Source organism: Carya illinoinensis, chromosome 10 (assembly GCF_018687715.1).
Source record: "Carya illinoinensis cultivar Pawnee chromosome 10, C.illinoinensisPawnee_v1, whole genome shotgun sequence".
NCBI classification, from domain to species: domain Eukaryota; kingdom Viridiplantae; phylum Streptophyta; class Magnoliopsida; order Fagales; family Juglandaceae; genus Carya; species Carya illinoinensis.
In genome coordinates this window covers 9,436,380-9,456,822 of record NC_056761.1, presented here as the reverse complement: position 1 = coordinate 9,456,822, position 20,443 = coordinate 9,436,380, and the positions used below count along the sequence as shown (strand labels likewise).

Here is a 20,443-nt window from a genome sequence, read left to right as displayed (position 1 = left end):
CAATGGGCATTTCACATAGCCAGTTTTGTGTGCAAATGAGGGCCTCCACAGTTGAAGTTGACAATGAACTCCGATAAGCATCCAACACACGACCTCCAGTGTTAAACACCGACTCAGATGCAATCGTAGTGATAGGAATAGTTAGCAGATCTTGAGCTATTCGGGAAAGAATAGGAAACTTGGTGGAATGAACCTTCCACTAAGTTAATAACTGAAATGCATCACTAGGTGTCTCGACATCTTCCATTAAATAGTGTTCAACCTCGGACCTACATTGCATAATATTTCTCGATGCATGCCTTTGATGATATCGTTGCACCAATGGTGATGAAATAGCTGCAGCAGAAGCAGTGTAATCATAGGAAGATGTCGAACTAGTCGGATGTGAGAAGCTACGACTACCACTTGCTGAAGTAGGATGACCATTATTGTTGTAGTGGCTATATAAGCTATCAATATCCTTTCTCAGCTCTCTAATAAACTCTTCAGCCTTCTCTTCCCCAAGGATGTCAATAAAGAAAAATTGTATAATTTTCAACTTATATCGGGGGTCAAGTATTGCAGCCACAAGTAATAATCTATTTATTTTCACAATATCTCCCCAATATTTATTATATTTTGATATCATCCTCATAGCCATAGCATATAACAATACGTCACTATTAGCATAACTTTGTTGCAGGTGTTCATGAATCCTCGAAAGCTCATCGAAGTACAAGTTTGCAGTACAATATTTCGATCCAGATATCCGTATAGTTGTATTATAAAACAATTTCAAAAAATCAACAAAAGATTTTACACGATCCCAATCAACTGCATCCGGCGCACCGAGCCCCCTTCTCCCCCCAGTAGACTCCATCAAAGCATACCTCAAATCCCCATCCTCGACCTCCATTTTCTGGAACGCTCTTTCGTACTTCTGTGCCACCTCCAACATCATATATGTCGAGTTCCATCGAGTCGGAACGTCCAAACACAACATCGCAGAAGATGGAATCTGAAGCTGTTTTGCTATAGCCTTAAACTTGCCAAACCTTTGGGGGGAAGCCCTCATATATCTCACTATATTGTGGACTTTGGTAATTGAATCATCAACCTCCTTCAACCCCTCAGATACAATGAGGTTGATGATATGAGTACAACATCGAACATGTAGGAACTCGTGTCCATGAAGAATATCATCTTTTACCGTTATATTCCTCTTGAACCACTCAATTGCAGTGTTATTAGCACTGGCATTGTCAACTGTGATACAAAGGACTTTTTTAATACCTCAGTCCTGAATACAATCATCTATCATTGCACCAATGGATGCACCCTTGTGATCAACAATCTCTTCAAATCCAATTATTCGTTTATGCAGCGTCCACTCACTGTCAATAAAGTGGGCTGTGATACACATGTAGTCCACATTTTGTATGGACGTCCATGTATCAGTAGTGAATGAAACTTTTTGGCCAGTTCGATTAAACATCTCCTTCATTTCCGTTTTTTCCCTCACATGCCTCTTCGTACAATCTTGCATAACCGTATACTGTGACGGCATGGGAAAACGTGGCTCAAGACAGCGCATAAATTTGTTGAAGCCTTTTTTGTCAACTGTGGTAAAAGACATCTCATCAGTAATGATCATCTCTGCAAGTAATTTTTGCAACATCTTCTCACTATATTGAGGGATTATAAGCTTCTTAACATGTGAAGGGCCACCATCAGTTACCATTTGAGTTTCATAACTGAGCTTTGTTTGATCAGTGCCAGTGGCTGCCAATCCCTTCGCGATCTTATACCGTTGGCAACCAGTAAGATGTGCTATTAATACACTGGTGCTTTGCTTCTTCGAATGGTAACTACAAAGTTGCCCAAAGTGGTTGCATCTTGCCTGAGGGTTCACACGATCACCAGGAATTTTAGTGAAATGTTCCCACGTCCACGACTATTTTTTAAAAGGCCATGGTGGTTGATCAGGCTCAATGGGCACATCTGCCATCTCCTCCTTTTCATTGAACATATCTTCATCTTCTCCTTCTATATCTACTGGGAGTCGATTACTTGCACAAGAAGTAGCTGCTCTAGATACCGCTCTAGATGCTGGTTTAGATGCTGCCCTAGATGGGGCTCTAGGGGTGGAAGTATCAGCCGTCGTCGGGGTGGAAGCCCTCGCTAGTGTAGGAGGACTGGCATCGTCTCCACAATCTCTACTTCCACTAGGTCTAGCATCCATACTATTTGAAATAAAAGAATCTGAAAAATTAAATTAAAAATAGGGAGTTAATTACTAAATAAAAAATTAGAAGTACTGTAAATAAAATAAAATTATAACAAAGTTGTAAATACAATCGAATTTACTATTTAGAGAAACTTTTTCACATATTTACTTTCCCGTTTGTAAAGTTTCTTAATTTATCAAAAGAAGAGGCTCAATATATAATTCTCAGAAACAGGGACAAATTAATGCTGTTTTCGCAGCACTGCATATATATACAATTCTCCATCTTTTACGTCTAGTAAAAGTTGGTAGAAAATAACAAGCTGCTTTCTGTAAACCTGAATGAGGATCAAATTGATCAATGATATAGACATACATACATATATATATATATATATATATATATATATATATATATGGAATTCATGGACATGGAAACAAGGCCATAGAGCTATTTGAAAAAATGCAGAGATCAGGCCAGAAGCCTGATGAGTTTACACTTATAGGAATTCTAATGGCATGCAGCCATGCTGAGTTGGTTACAAAGGGGTTGAAGTATTTCAGCCAGATGAAAGTTTTGTATGGAATAAAGCCAAAATTAGAGTATTATGCATGTGTTGTGGACATGCTGGGTTGAGCAGGTCAATTGGACGAAGCTCTAAAGCTCATAAATGTCAATATGTATATAAAAGGATTATTTGAGTCTTTTATTATATACATAGAGAATTAATTTCAATCATGAACTGATCATTTTTTATCTGCATTGAGAGTCTTAAAGTTGAATTTAAAGCTAGATCCATACCTTGGCAATACACTATACAGTATGATTAGGATATAGAACTTCCTTGATTTGAATAAAAAAATAAAAGAGATCTAAATGTTGTTTTAAATACTTATGAGAGATGTTAGAAAAAATGATCTAATGTATTGTTCACTTGTTCTCTTGTTCGGTGTTGCTCCTTGATCTAATGATCTAATGTTATGTTAGATTTTTTTTTTTTAATTAAGTAAAAAAGATTAAACACAAGTAGTAGACTAGTGTTGTTCACTTGTTCTTGTTCTTGATATTTCAAAAAACAAACTAATGATTCACTGAGGCATTTTCACAAATAGTTTGCATGCAACCACATTTACATTCCTATAACAATGATTCTGTTACTGCATTTCCGTCCTAATTACATACAACGAACTAAATTCATAAACCAACAAATTAAATTGCAGAAAAAGGAACCATTACATTACGTTATTTGAAAAAAACTAGATCCTAAAATTAGTAATTACCGTTTGGGACTGGGAACTGTAAGTGATGACCAGTCGGCACTCGGCAGTTGGCAGGATGCGTCTCAGGGACTCTCAATTGTGAGCTGTGAATGGGCAAGACAAATGATGGCCGTCGTGTGAGGCTGAGCGCAGTCGTGTGACGGTGTGAGCCGTGAGGCTGTGCTGCTGTAAGGCTGTAAGTGTGAGCTATGAGGTCTTGGGGTAGGAAGTGAGGCTACACTGAGGCGGACTCGGGGAGGGCTAAATCAAGAAATGGCATTATGCCATTATGCAACGCCAATGGGCCATAGTGAACGACGTCGTTCCTATTTAAATGGAACGGCGTTGTTCAATAAAGAGGTTTATTAAAAAAAAAAAAATAGATGCAAAACGACGTCGTTTTGCATCTGTTTTAATTTTAAAAAATTCAGAAGTCGGAGTCGGAAATCGGAGCAAATCACCACTCCGACTCCGACTTCCGAACATCGACTCGGAGCTACTCCAACTGCGATTCCGCTTTTCGAAAATTCCGACTGTGTCGGAATCAGAATCGAAGTGAAGTTTGGACGAAATCGGAAATGTCGGAGTTTTGCACAGCCCTAAGTGGGACGCACAATGACTTGATTGGGCTGGTGTACTATGTATTTCCGAATCTTATAGACAAAAAAAAAAAAAAAAAAAAGATATTCCTGAGACAATCTAATGTTATGCTGATTTTTTTTTTTTTATACAAAAGTCTCCTTTTTAAAATAATATTAATTTTGCATAACTCTAGTAAATTTAAAATATAATAACAAAAGTCTCATCTTTCGCTGCTTATACAGCACAAACTCCTTCTATGGTCGTTGAAGTGTCTCTATTAGCCACATTAGCTATCTCTTAAAATAAATAAAAAGGAAATACATAATCATTATAAAAACAAAAATAGAAAAAAAGGGTTGGAGCATCAGCATCCCCATTGGGCCTCACCCAGGTGTTGGTTCCTTATTTTTTATTTTTATTTTTTATTATATATTTATTTTTTGAAATATATTCAGTCAAAAATACAAAAATTCATTTACGAATTAACGTTAAAAAAAATAAATCTAATAATATGACATATATCTTGTCTAATCATAATAATTTATAACATTTATTTTTATAATTGTTTTGTATACTTGATATTTTTATTACATCGATGCGCGAGCAAGAGAGCAGGTTTTAAATTTAAGATGAGTTCTTTATTAATAATAATGAATTGAGATGGTAGAATAAATTTTTTAAGATTCATTTAAGATGAATTTAGATGTATTTAAATGTTAAAATGAGTTTAGATATATTTATAAAAATTATAAAATATTGTAGATTCTGTGTATAAAATGTTAAATTAGAAAAAAATATGAATACCACGTATAAAGAAATTTTGAATTGAGTTGAGTTGATTTGAAAGTTGTATATTTAAATATTAAACTCAACTTAAAATTAGAAAATCAATTTAGTCTAAATTTCAAATGGGCCTTACTTTCAACATGCAAGTGTCATATGTAGTTGTAAAATATACAAACTAGAGCACCAAAAATAGAGCATCTGATCTTTAAAAACCTACAGCATCGGATGCAACAACTACCATATTATCATCAACCAAGCCTTATATAGTGTCATGCAAACAGCACCATTTTTAGTCATAAGGATTTCTGAAATTCTTCAAGAGCTACGGGATGTCATATCCAAGCATATCATCTACTGCTTGGATCATTTTAGGCTTCAATTTCTTGAATTTGTCGATGTTGTAACCACTCAAGACCTCCTTGAAGAAGTCCACATTTGGGAAGTCATCTGTGAGAAGATGAAACTCCCTTTGAACCTGTTTTTGGAGAATTCTCATAAATTTGCATGCACAATATGAGAGAGTGATAGAGAAACAGAGACAGATCTAGAGACTCGGACACAAACCTTTCCAAATTCATCTTCCAGATTATTAATAAGTCGTTCTTGGGTCTTAACCTTGCCCATCATGGCAGGCATCTCCTTCTTAAGGTGACTAGTTATATAGGCATGAATCTTGGCAGCCTTGGCTCGTTTTACAAACTCATTTATTTGCAATATGCACAAGTAAACCAGATAACTCGAATGTAAAATTTGAAAATATATAAAACCAATACATGCACACATGTGCACAACCAAATGATTAAAGTAAAAAGGAATATGGTGAGCATACTCGACGATCGCAAGCCTTCTTTGGGATATCATTCAAATCTGCAAGGAGATAATCTTATTCTTTCTCGAAAAGATCGTGGCCTATTAGACCGACATCTACCTCATTAACAGGCTTGTCATTGAATGACTGCATGAAAGAAAGAAAGAATGATATCAAGGTCAGAATATTAGAGGTGGCTAGAGTTGACTTGTGCTACTTTGTTAGTCTCACATCGGTGGAATTAATGAAAATAGAATAGGCTATGTGTTATAAATAAGAGGTTTAGTCTTTTAGTTTAAGTGTATCAATTAAAAGCTTATTTAGTAATGCTTGACTTTAGTTAAATTCCTCTATTGACCTTTTTGTAAAATGGAAAGATGTGTAAAGTTAAAGTTTTACTAGTGGAGTAGTTTTGTGGGTGTGTTTGGAGTGAGGAGAAAAATTATGTGATTGTAACAATTGACATAGTGGATTTTCTTCTTTGGGTCTGGTGATTTTTCTCCTGTTTTAGAGTTTCCACGTAAATTTCTTGTGTTATTATTATTTCTCTATTTTTCTTGTTATTCTTGCAAATGGTAGATTCTAGAGCGGGTTAATTTTGGAGGTCCAAATTTTCAACAATTGGTATAAAAGTCACTAGGTTCCTTTTGTGGGGTGAAACTTTGGTGTGGTAGTGTGGATACGTACAGTCTAAAGAGGTTCTGTCTAGGAGATTGAAAATTTTAAGTGTGTCCATTGTGACCCTCCAATCTTTCCTAGGAACTGACTTAGTGAGGTACTATTCATTTCTACAGTAAAATTCATCAAGACAATATCAGAAAGTAGGCATTCAAATCTTGTTAAATTTGAGGTGGAGAAATTTGATGGGAGAATCAATTTTGGCTTGGAGCAAGTACAAGTCAAGGTTGTCTTGATTCAATCAGAATTATACAAGGCATTGAAGGGCAGACCAACACCTAAAGTCAGCACTGGTACTAGTGTGACTGGTGAAAGGAGCAGATCTAAAATGAGCGATGAAGATTGAGAAGATCTGGATTTGAGAACAGCAAGTGCGATATGTCTGTGCCTGGTCAAAAATATTCTTACAAATGTGCATGAAATATCTACGACAAAGGAACTCTAGAAAAAACTTGAATAGTTATATCAGATGAAAGGCGTCTCAAATCGTGTGTACCTGAAGGAGCAATTTTATACATTGCAGATTAGTGAAGGTATAACTATTTTAGATCATTCAAGCGTTCTCAATGGCATTGTCGTTGAGCTAGAAGCTATTGGAGTTAAAATTGATGATGAAGATCAAACCTTGAGACTCATCTGGTCTCTTTCACCTTCCTATAAGCACATGAAGCCTATTTTAATATATGGGAAGGAGAAAATAATTTTTTTAGAGATTACCAATAAAATCTTTTCTAAAGAAAGAAGACTAAGTAGTGGAAGTAATGTTCTACTTAAAAACTTAGTAATAGTAGCAGCTGAAAATGGGAAGATGAAGAACTCCATGAATAAGAAAATAGTTTGTTGGGAGTGTGGATAATCTGGGCACATAAAAATAAAATGGTACAAAAGCTGAAGCAGGTTCGACAAGTGGCTCCAAGTCAGTAAATGGAGATACTGGAAATGATGCTAATGTTGTGTCTCTCTCCATGGAAGATTTTGATCTTTAAAAAGAGACATGTATATCCTTATGACATGTCGCTAATTTCCAAAGTTGCCATGATAGAGGATGTGTTAATATTAGCGGATCCACAGGTTTGCATACAGGCATTGGTTTGGCATTGGTGCAGGGTGTGTGGTGGAAATTCATGTCGATGGCTGATGAACTTCCAGGAAAGCCAAATGTGAAAGTTACACCATAATTTTCAGCAAGGTTGTTTTCAACATGGGCTGAAATGAAATGCTTGGAATAGGTTTATTCTGAATGGTTATGCTTTTATGGTAAAGCATGATAGCAGAAGCTATGAAGATTTTCATTGAGGTGGAGCTTGGTTGTGAGACCAGTTAAAGTTGCAAGATGGAGATTGTTGACTTATGCTACTTTGTTAGTCACACATCGGTGGGATTAATGAAAATGACATAGATCATGTGTTATAAATAAGAGGTTTAGCCTCTTAGTTTAAGTGTACCAATTGAAAACTTATTTAATAACTTTTGACTTTAATTAAATTCCTCAATTGGTCTTTTTGTAAAAGAAAAACAGGTGTAAAGTTAAAGTTTTACTAGTGGAGTAGTTTTGTGGGTGTGTTTGGGGTGAGGAGAAAAATTATGTGATTGTAACAATTTATATAGTTAATTTTCTTCTTTGGGTCTGGTGGTTTTTTTCCTATTTTGGAGTTTCCACATAAGTTTCTCGTGTTGTTATTATTTCTCTATTTTTCTTGTTATTCTTGCAAAGGGTAGATTCTAGGGGTGTGAATTTGGGAGATCCAAATTTCCAACAGACAAAAGTGGAAGGGTTAAAAGTATGACAACGTAAGAGCTCTAGCGTTGGTTTCTTTATATGCATATTCAAAATCACAATTTTTGAAGATTGATTTTGCATATAAAAAAAAAAAAATCTCCACATTAGATTATGTATTTTTGAACCAAATAATAATAAAATATTATTGTTTTTTTATTTTTTCTTAAAATTATTATTTTTATATATTTTACAATTAATACAATGTGCTCAAAAATACAAATTCCATATATCTAAATATTATCAATTTTATATATTAAAATGACTACTTTTATCAATAAATATTAATAGATACTAAAAAAAACATTTTGTATCATTAACTTAACATAAATTTAATATATCAAAATCATATTAATACAAATTTCACAAAATTGATTTTAATAGGTAGGAGAGAGAAAAAATAGTAAAATAATGTTTGAAGAGTGAATTGTGGTTCTTCAAACTTGAATAAACACTATTTATAGTTATATAAAATTTTGAAGATACATAATCCAATGTAGACCAATTTAAAATGATATTATGTAAATATGAAGATGAATATAAAGATAAATAAGCCATTGCCAATGCTCTAGCAAAAGTTTGCAACTTTTTAGGATCAAGATGAGCAAAAGCCTGTCTTTGCATTAGCATCACTACATTGAAGGCAACATTTACCATTTCAGTAGAATATTGGGTGAAATTTTCCTTTAAAAACTTGAATTCAGATTTCATCAAACAAGTTCATCCAAACTATGGATACAAAATTTCTGCATTTCTTTATGCAATTTCTTGTAAATAGTGCTTGACCATGAAAGCAACCGTTCCAACAATCACCAAAAAACTGAACAAAATGAATTAATCCACTGGCCAGTTACATCATGCCTAAAAAATTGATAGGGTCAACAAGATACAAATATTTAGATCTGTTTTTCAAGTACATAGAATTATTAAGTTGCATGGGTATGCCAAAAGAAAATATACCACTCTTAAAAAACAAAGACGGGCCTCTTTGTTTGAAAAAAAATGATACCCCCAATGAAATTACCAAGAAAAGAGGAATAACCTACCCAATATAAACACGCACAACCTCTGGAGTATTCAGAACTTTCCCAAGTGACCACATCAAGGCTCCATAAACTCTCATCAGCTAAATAATATGACATAAACATATAAGCAGGTCAGAATATATTTTTAAAATGATGCTGGCTAAAAAATAAACGTATGTACAGAGAAATGATAAAATTAAAAGGCTAGCTTGAAAACTCACTTGTTGCGTATCAACTTGGTCTGCTTTATTTAGAACAACACGTATTTGTCTCATCATGATCACGTAGAGATGAAATGACACGCTTGAATTCATCACTGATATCAAGTTTATGGGGATCAAACAGAAGTAGAATGAGATCACATTTTGCTGCAAACCATGATATTACACCAGTGAAATCATAACTCCTCTGTGTTCGTTGTTTTCTCCAGATAGAACCCCAGGAGTGTCCACAAATGTAATTTGATCTAACAGCTACAAGCCCAACGGAGAAATATTAGCTTGTTCAAGTGATGATAATAATCTTGACAATGAATATTTAAATACATTAGTTAGCTAACAGTTATGTAAAGACCAAGTGATAAGCTTGTTGTAGGCGTTAACTCTTACAGGATGAGGCATTTGAGAACACTCAAATTTTGATAAGAATGCTCCACCAAAAGTCGTCAACCCACTAAATGGCATCTCTGCGTGAACAGCTATGGTGTTCCCAGGAATTCTCCTTTCATCAGGTCCAGACTGAGTTCAAGAACACAATGAAATATTTGCTACTAACATCAAGTGACACATAAAGCTAAACTTCCACCATAGAAATAAATATGAAACGATAATGATAATAACGCATAACTTGTGGTGTAAGACTCCATAACATATCCTCACAATCTACTTGTGTAAAAGCTTTTATAATTTTTAAAGTGCATATTTGCAAAAAGGCTCCCAACCACTTTAAAATCTAGACCCAAGGCTAGAGCCATTTATTACACACAATCACCTTAGAAAATGAGGATGGAAAAATCATAATTCCAACATATGCAAGAAAAAAAATGTCTGGAGACACGAATGCATACAACTTATCAGATCTGCATTTAGTGTCTCGATGAGAGAGAGAGAGAGAGAGAGAGAGAGAGAGAGAGAGAGAGAGACTTCTTGTCCACCATGACTCGGAATTTGAAAATCTCAAACAGCTTAAGATATTGCTGAAATGAGAAGTGATTGAACTAACATCAAGATATACATGTTAACAACTATAGAAAACAACAAACACAAACTTCGATGAAAGCTACACTGGCAGTTCCTATCATGAACAAAGCACTTTCAAACATGCTATAGCCCATATAAACCTCATGAGTCTTCATAAATGGCATGGAAACATGAATGATTTATTATACCATAACAACAACAAAACTGTCGGTTGTAGGCTCTGGTCCAATGTGAGCTCCTGTTAAAAGAGAAGAGTGCAACAAATCAAGGGCAGTTGTCAATTTGATCCAATAATATTATTAGATTGGAAGCGACAAACAGCGATAAATGAACAAACCTGGGTAGTTGCATCTAAGGAAATGTTTTATAAATGTTGTCTTTCCTGTTGAATACTGACCCAAAAGCATGACCATGGGTTTAGCATCAAAATCACTGGTAGTCTGCAAAATTACAAACGAAAAATCAATTCTCAAAGTTAGCTTTCAAACCTAGAGTAAACAATAAGCTAGGAAGAGCATAATCTCTCCAATTCCCAAACCACAACTTGTAGATTAAAAGATAAAGATACTGAACCAATCATATATACATAACTACTGTTTAATAAATTTTCATAAGATTTATTGTCGAATAAATGAAAAAAAAAAGCTTTTGAGTCTACTCAACATCAAGGGAAATAAAATCTTTAAAACGATATGTAACTTCCAATGGCTTTAGCTTGTCAATGTACAACCTCGTCAGGCCATCAATAATTGATATAACTGCATTGGAAGGAAGCTGAGCCAGAGAGGATGAGGAAGGGAACACATCAGGAAACAATTAAATGAAAAGGAAGACATATAGCCTTAAGAAAAGTATACCTTGTATCGACCAATAATATATTGCCAGGCAGAAAAAAAGTTCAACGTAAAAGAAAACCTAATGTTTTGAGAGAGTCCGAAAATATTAGGAATAAAAGAAACTCAATCATCAGAAGTATGAATCATTCATATTCCTACAAATTAATCAGCCTAACGGCAACTATAATGAAGTAGCATCCATTAACTGGTAAACTCGTCAATACCTAAAGGATAAAGTATTACATACTGATGTTTGCACCAGGAAACAACCATCCTCATCAATACTAGATGGTAAAGTATGAGAGGTGCCTCTAGAATATGTTTGATCACATTCTGTTCAGACACAGTCCGTGTACATTGCAAGCCTATCGCTGATTTCATACTTGACTTGAGCACACATTAACAAAAAAGGCAGTAATAAACAACAGTGGAATGTAAATGCACTCCATTAATCAAACTCATAGTAAACAAATATTGTATCCACCATTAAAGTAGAAGTCCCAGACTTTTTACCAAAAAAATTAGTTGCTCATGCGTGTTCGAAGCCAGCCCTTCTTAGGAAGTGGCTATGGAGATTTCCAAAGGAAAAGAAAAAGCCATGGTGCTCATATTTGGCTGCTAAGTAGTAAGTACCTCTCCAATGGCAAAAATAGATTGACCTGTCTAAAATATTCTGCATCTAGAAAGGTATTATTTGGTAGAGAGAGACTTTCAGGCAGAACTTGGGCTAGACTTTGGTTGGGTAATGGTAAGTGGATTCGCTTCTGGGATGACGTTTGGCTATGCCACTCAAAAGGTTCCAGGGTGTTAAACAGAATAAGTAGGTGGCTTTCATGAAGTGTACGGTTTTGAAGCCGGAGCAATGGAGGATGGCGACTTTAATCTCTAATCGCTTTCAGATACTCGATTGACATTGATCTTGACGCGCTCTTGACTCGCGGATAGAAGTGTGTGTTTTTATATATATATATATATAGAGAGAGAGATGTTGTATTTATTTATAATGGACTAGCATTATAGTTTAATCATTGGGCCCATAATAGGATGAACTATTTTATAGACACATGGAAGTCTCTACTCTCACTCCAATTAAATAGAACTAACCCATTGAGTTCTATTAGAGTTTTTCTTTTGTCTGACCCTTTTATCTCGTATCTTTAATAAGTGAGGGCTGACAGACACATAAAAATGAATGAGAGAAAAAAACTAATAGAAAAGGGGTATAGAGTAGTCGTTCCATAGAAACAAAAAATTTTCTCTTTCTCTTTTGCAGGAACTCTTAGATCTCTATAGAAAACTCATCACAAATTGGAGGTATGTTTTTTGTTAATTTTCTTCATTTTTTTTTTAATAATGGGTCAAACTGGGTGGTCAAAACCTGCCCATATATATAATCCATCAACCCATAAATATGGGCTTTGTCCATATTTACTATTCTCAAAACTATTCCCTTAGACAAGGGTCTAAATAACACATGGGCTAGATAGTTATAATAAACCCAATCCCAAACCCATGACTTGAATCAAAACTCTATCCAGATAATTAACATGTCTGACCCGAGTTACTGTGGTAAAAAAGGATTCCGGCACCGCAACTGTTCTGGTACCGCAACCCTACCCAGAATGATATCAAGGTCAGAATATTAGAGATGGCCAGAAGTGGAAGGTCTAGAAGTATGACACCGTAACAAAAGTTTGCAACTTTTTAGGATCAAGATGAGCAAAAGCCTTTCTTTGCATTAGCATCAGTACATTGAAGGCAACATTTACCATTTCAGTAGAATATTGGGTGAAATTTTCCTTCAAAAACTTGAATTCAGATTTCATCAAACAAGTTCATCCAAACTATGGATACAAAATTTCTGCATTTCTTTATGCAATTTCTTGTAAATAGTGCTTGACCACGAAAGCAATCGTTCCAACAATCACCAAAAAACTGAACAAAATGAATCCACTGGCCAGTTACATCATGCCTAAAAAATTGATAGGGTCAACAAGATACAAATATTTAGATCTGTTTTTCAAGTACATGGAATTATTAAGTTGCATGGGTATGCCAAAAGAAAATATACCACTCTTAGAAAACAAAGACGGGCCTCTTTGTTTGAAAAAAAATGATACCCCCAATGAAATTACCAAGAAAAGAGGAATAACCTACCCAATATAAACACGCACAACCTCTGGAGTATTCAGAACTTTCCCAAGTGACCACATCAAGGCTCCATAAACTCTCATCAGCTAAATAATATGACATAAACATATAAGCAGGTCAGAATATATTTTTAAAATGATGCTGGCTAAAAAATAAACGTATGTACAGAGAAATGATAAAATTAAAAGGCTAGCTTGAAAACTCACTTGTTGCGTATCAACTTGGTCTGCTTTATTTAGAACAACACGTATTTGTCTCATCATGATCACGTAGAGATGAAATGACACGCTTGAATTCATCACTGATATCAAGTTTATGGGGATCAAACAGAAGTAGAATGAGATCACATTTTGCTGCAAACCATGATATTACACCAGTGAAATCATAACTCCTCTGTGTTCGTTGTTTTCTCCAGATAGAACCCCAGGAGTGTCTACAAATGTAATTTGATCTAACAGCTACAAGCACATTAAACCCCAGGATTGAGAAATTGAGCTTGACAACTTTAATTGGGGATTGAACCCGTAATGTCCAGAATACATAAAAAAAATGTACCCAGAATCTGGTTTCTCACACATTAATAAAAGATTCACCAAAAAAGCACGAATATGTCAATCAAGAATGAGAGAAAGAATTTCTACTGATGGCAGATGAAAGGCAGATCGTACTTTCTTTGCTGGTTTTGAACCATACCATTGCGTTGATGGAGGAGGCTGAGGCTGAACACTTCCTACATAACACGGTAAACTACCATAATAGAAGACCAATTATACTAATCACTCATAACAGTGAGAGATTAGTAGCGTTACAGACCATTTTCAACTGGGTGGCCATTTATCATCAAAGCCTTGGTCTTCTGACAATAGAGAAACGAGGAAAAGAATTAATGGAATTCATAGTTTCATCTATGAAGTTCGAATGAAGAAAAGGAAGACTACTTATAGCTACTAAACCATCCAAACCTTCCATCAATGGAGGTTTAATGTTCTCAACGTCAGCTGAAATAATCGGAAGGAAATGCATCAACTTAATTTGAACAACTAGAATACAAGATAAAACAATGTTTATATAGCATTTGAAGCATACCATGCAAGCAGGGCACATAAGGAACAACCCTAGGACCAAGCTTAGAGACTTAAGTCCTTGATGCTTTCGCAGCAACATGTTACTGACACAGTAAATTCTTAAAGCTATAATTAAAAAATGCTGTACAGGGATGTATTCCAAATGCCTCACAGTTTTCTTTTAGCTCATCTAAACTTGCCATTTATGTCTGGTTGTGATGTATAAGATCAATTTCTTCAAACGTTCAATGACAGCCATTTCTCCTATCCCATGTTAAAAGGAGGGTTTAAAACGTTGTTATCTTGAAATCTATATGCACGAGCAATCTGAACTTCCCCTCATCTTTTCATATCTAAGTTAACTTTGACCAATTATGAAAGGAGTGATGCACAATAACACATTCTAATCAGACTGTGGCCTGCATCAACTAAAGTTTAACAGTCATGTCATGAAAGCTGAATAACACCAAATGTTGTGTATCCTGATACATCATGTCAGTTATAATGTAGGACAAGACAGGTATAGCCAAATTCAGATAGAAATGGTAAAAATAGCAACCAAAAAGGCAAACAAGAAAGAAACGGAATAAAAAAAATATAATGCTTGGAAGTCTAATTTAAGATATTAGGAAAATCACACTTCATCCTCCAAACTACCACCATCAGTCTACCAAAGTTGTTACTGGACTCCCCAACTTAAAATATAAGTTACCACTGAAGATCTAGACACTAAAATAGACGAAAAATAAATTGATGACGTAACAGGATTTTACACTTAGATCCTAAAGGAGTGGACAAATTGTAAAAGAAGTGGTACTTTGGAGGTAAAATAACAACTTTAGCAGTTTGGTGGTTGCAAAAGTAGTAGTTAAGGGAGTAGAGTATAATGTTCCCTAAGATAAATTATAATATGAGTTTATGCTACATAGGTCATCAGGTCCAAATGCACGAATTCTTCATCAACTAACATACACGCCAGGAATAAACCCAATTTGAATAAGAGATGATAACGGATTTGTTAGAGTGGTTGGGGAAAAGCCTTGTCCATATGCTCTTAAGCATTTTGCTCACTGCCAAACGTATGAGAAAGAGTAAAGCTAGTACAAAACATATTATTCTACTTGCCTGCTTTTTTTATGATATCTGGGGTCAATTCATATCCCGCTTGTGCAAAGGAAACCAGCTGTACATTACGCCAATTAGATATGAGTAAAAGCTTATTATGGAAGACGGAAGAAAATGTACATTATACAACCTGCATTGCAGTGATGAACTCAGTAAAAGCTAAAAATCCTTGTCGTTTTGAATCTGCAACCGCCCAAATCTTTGTAAACAAAGAATAAAAAAATGTGAGTTTTGAACTCTTGAGAATATTCTATATATGCAAATTCCATAAATCAGTCGGGGGAGTAACAGAACAGATGTAAAAAATTAAAAAAAAATAAATAATTTTTTTTTTATAAAATTAAAAAAGAAAACACACAAGCAAAATAAAATTCCTATCAACTAAAACAAGAGGACTGAAACAATGTTTGTATGGTGAAAATGTTTTATTTCATCTTATCATTACAATTTTATCAAATTCTCGTATAAACTATAATATATAGGTCAATTTTTTGAAATCTCAAAATAATAATAATAGTAAAAAATAATATTCTGATAATATTTTATTTAACTTTCATCTCAACTCATCTCATCTCAACTTATTATCCAAATGATACCTATGGGCCAGTTTAGATCTCAAATCCATTTCAACTCATTTCATTTACTTATTATAATTTTTCTAAATTTTAATATAAAATATAATAAATAATTTAATTTTTTTAAATCTTTAAATAATAATATTAAAAAAATAATAATATTATTTTCAACTTTTAACTTTTACCTTAATTCAATTCAACAATCAACCTCGACTAACAGTAACGCCAAGTAGCCGGCTAGCACATTCCATTCAAATACGTGTGTAGACACGGAAGAGTCCCTTTTAAGGCTAACGGTATGGTCGCGAGGGCCAGTCCAATTCATGTGTATGGTTGTTGGGGCCGAAGTGGTCGTACTGCAAAAGATTGGACAATGATACTCTTATATTATTTTTTTATTGCTTTATTATCGAGTTTTTTTTTTTTTTATTCAAATGTTTGAATTTAAATTAAAAATCTCAACATTTTTAAATAATTTATAAAAAAATAAATTCAATCAACTAATATATTCATATAATTTTAGCACCATGCCCATCTAATCGATCAGGGGTGCTTTCGATAATATTAAGAGAAAGTTTAGACAGTGAATTGAGATGAATTGATATAAAAATAAAAATAAAATAAAATATTATTAAAATATTATTTATTATTATTATTATTCTTATTATTTTATGATTTTAAAAAATTAAATTATTTATTATATTTTATATAGAAATTTAAAAAATTTATAATAATTAGATGATATTAGTTGGGATAAGTTAGAAGACTTTTATCCTAACCGGGCCTAACTCTAATAGAAAAACAAATAAATAGCAATGAGGATTGAGGAGTTTTATCATGAAGATCTGAATCTTGAGCCCTAGCTAATTTTATGGGTTTTTGTTGTTGTCAAGTACTAATATATATCTACGTGCCAATGCTTAATTTTGCAGCCAGCTTGACATTGTTGTGACAAATACGTTAGTTGGTGCAATATATATCATTAAACCCCTCTTAAAGAGGATGTTCGGGGAGTCGGGAATTGAGTTTCCTTCATACCTTTGATCTTTTTTTTATTTTTATTTTAAAATACATTCGACAAAGCAAAACAAATCACAAAAGAACAAAGATTCTGCATCTTAGAATTAATTAATTGCCAAAGGTTCTTTAACATTCAGAGGAAGTAACAAGAAAAAGAAAACACACAAGTTGTACTAGATTAACTAGTATTTAAGGGTATAATCCTGATCAGTCAATACGCTGAGAAACATGGCAGCACCGGCACCAACGAACATGAGTCCCTGTTCACTTTTTAGAGGAGCAGGTGAATAGCAGAAGCAAAGCCATGTAAATCACTCGCTTCCACTTGAAAACAGACAGCAACATATCTGCAGATTGTGATGATCAGTAATGAAGAAAAATCTGGAAATTAGTCTCAAAGAAATTTATAAGAATATGAAACTATATACATCATGAACTGCATTATGCTCTAATATTCATTGTCAAGAAAACAGTTAATGGCATGCATCAAGATTCTACAAAAGCATCAAAATTCCTTGAATGATGAGATTTGAATAAAATTAAGGACAAAACTTCTTTGGCAATTTATACCTTTGATCTAGGGGAAGATCGTTCATGTCTTTCAGTATTTGAATGATAACTCGGTTGTTGTTGTTGTTCAACTGGGAAATGTGAGGTTTCGGTCTGTTTTTCCTCTTTTAATCTGTTGAATATGACAGTGAATCCTTCTCCTGATTTTGGGTCTGCTTCATTCCAAGCTCCAAACTTGGGTATCGATGATGCACCTCTTCGATGCTATTCACCCCCCACAGAATTTGCAAAATCAATCATTGTATAACCAATTTAGATTATAAGTTATAACAAGAGAGATAGATAAGCGAAGTAGCTACAATTTATGTTTATGTAAGGGAAATACTCTAGTTACAAATAGATTACACAAAAATAATATTCACACAAACTGATCTGGTATGATGTGGTTCGTCAAATTGTAAAGTTATTTTTATTGTAAAGTAGATTTAATGAATTATATAAAACTATGTCATTTTATAATATTATTTTTGTGTAATTTCTTTGTGAGATAATATTTCTCACGGTGCCGACATAAAGAGCATATCTTAGTCCTAATCATTTGTTTTGAAAGCTTAAACTGCTACAAAATGTTGTTAAATTTAATTCATTACTCAAATATTCTAATGAAATATAACACATTTATGATTATTTTATAATTTAGTTTCAAATTGAGGATAGTTTTATAAAATTGAAATTATTTTTAATGAAGTTACAAAATAATTTAGATTTGTAAAGGAGTTGTAGATGTATAGTTACCTGCAGATCATTTACAACTTCAACAGAGGAATAACTTCCGAGTGATCTTTGTCTGCCATGACCGGCGACAGTCGAGGAGAAGCAATCAACCCCATCAGCTGCCGGAGTCTTCTTGTTGTCAGACCTCTTCCGTCGGTAACTAGGCTGCTGCATGAGTGAATAATCAGATTTGCTTCTATATAAACTGCTGCCAGAGTCAAATTCAATGATCCTAGGGTTCCCATTTTTTTGTAAATCAGAAGGGTTCCTACGATGAGAACGATGGCTTGTATGCCCCTGATCAATGTGTTGTTTTTCCTCCGGAGAGACTGACTTGGTGCTGGAATCTACATGGAGATGACTAGGAGCCTGGACTGCACGGTAATCAGCAGTCATTTCCAAGCCCCCTCTACCCATGTACATAAATGCCTCAGGATTCTCCTCCGGATCATTTGGGTTTATCATCACCCCACCTTTCTCTTTTCTTGCTTTCTCGAAGTAGGCGGTGTAAGGGATATTGTCATTTTCCCAGTTGCCAAACTCCGGTACGTGTGAGTGCTGCTGCAGACATGCAAGTTTTAATTCTTTTTAAGGATGTTTCTTAACAAGATGATATGGTTCTGCAATATCACAGGTTCACAAGAATGAAAATATATATAACAGAAGGAATTATTCCAACTAGAAGATCATTACTTGAACCGAAAATCTGCAACAAAATTTCATGTTAATGATAAGAAGATCAAGAACATTATCATGCATAACAGTACCAACACTGATACAAAGAAGATCGCGCGAGCACTCACAGCCATTGATCAGGGGAGTTGATCTTCAGTCTACGGCTCTTTTTGGAACCGTACGTTTAGAAGTTGTGTTGACCGATGGACATGGATATCACATAAGATCAGGCTTCTTTTGGTTTAAGAATTAATAGACGATGACCGCAATGTTTCCAAAACCAAATATAAATTGAAAAGCTATCTGAAACCCAAAACAGTCAACACTAAACTTTGTTTTTGCGTTTTAAAATCGACGTCCCAAAATTCTCGACTGATGGATGAACTAGGCATTTTGTCGTTTTCTCGTCTCTCAGTAACATAATTCTATTTCTTGTCAGTATCCCCCGACTAAAATATTTCTTCTAAAAGGAAGAATACGCGTGAACTCTTGGACGGCAAAAAGAATGCAAACAAATTCAAGCACGGCAGCTGGCCTTGCTTGACAGTTGATATCCGGGGACGCATGCTTCTGAATTTCGATCCCCGCTTTAACTCCAATTCGTTGGGAATAATTAATCCCTTTCCAAATCCTCCTTCCCAATCCACACCTGCCCACAAACTGGCTGAAAATAAAGACAAGAAAGTTCCCAATTTCAATATCGTTTGTTTAATATAATTAAACTTCCTATAATTGTTTGTTTCCTAATGATCCTTTGCATTGCTTCTGACATATTTGGCTGGATTCACTCTAGTTCTTGCATGCGTGCGATCCATTAGTCTTCGATCGTATGGTTTGTTTTCTCATTCTCTCAACTCATCTAATTATTATAATTTTTTTAAATTTTTTTAAAAATAAAATAAATAATTCAACTTTTTTAAATCTCAAAATAAAAATAATATTAAAAAATATATATTCTAACAATATTTTATTCAACTTTTAATTTTAATTTCAATTCAATTAAAATTAAAATCAGCGCTCAAAATCATTGCAAATACTATGAAAAACGCTGCAATCGATCAAAAACAGCATTTAGTTCTTTATATGTTCGACGCTATAAACCTTTCATTTTTTATCAATTGCAGAGATATAGAAAAAAGTAAAAACGTTGCAAATAGAATCAATTGCAGCGATATATTTTCGTTGCAAATTATAAAATAGCACGCTGGGAATGGATTATAAAATTTCCATTAGGATCGCTGCTTTTGAGCAATTCCAGCGATTTTAATCCTTTCAAAAGCTTTCAATAGTGCTGCAAATACCCCATATCAGAAACAACGCTTGCTTCCTTTATTGCATTAAACATTTTTTTCAATGACTAAAATCGATGGAAACATCGAAAAGCGCTCCAAA

General features: G+C 34.2%; 1 protein-coding gene and 1 pseudogene across 1 annotated transcript; both read right to left on the bottom strand.

Annotated features, from left to right (window-relative positions):
• Positions 1–5,123: 5,123 nt before the first annotated feature.
• LOC122278396 lies at positions 5,124–16,323 on the bottom strand (annotated as a pseudogene).
• Positions 16,324–17,274: 951 nt separating this feature from the next.
• LOC122278395 (RPM1-interacting protein 4-like) lies at positions 17,275–19,185 on the bottom strand. Its single transcript, XM_043088589.1, has 5 exons — positions 19,180–19,185; positions 19,070–19,082; positions 18,398–18,960; positions 17,663–17,866; positions 17,275–17,352 (listed from the first exon to the last, which is right to left on the bottom strand). Exons 1-5 carry the CDS (start codon positions 19,183–19,185, stop codon positions 17,275–17,277), a joined length of 864 nt encoding a protein of 287 aa, XP_042944523.1.
• Between the last annotated feature and the right edge of the window lie 1,258 nt (positions 19,186–20,443).

Excerpts from the sequence above, each read along its gene's own strand:
- LOC122278395 (XM_043088589.1), bottom strand. Across the intron at positions 17,867-18,397 it reads AAGTTGTAAATGATCTGCAG|CATCGAAGAGGTGCATCATC; the intron begins GTAACTATACAT and ends GGGGGTGAATAG. Across the intron at positions 17,353-17,662 it reads GATCTTCCCCTAGATCAAAG|GGACTCATGTTCGTTGGTGC; the intron begins GTATAAATTGCC and ends AAAAGTGAACAG.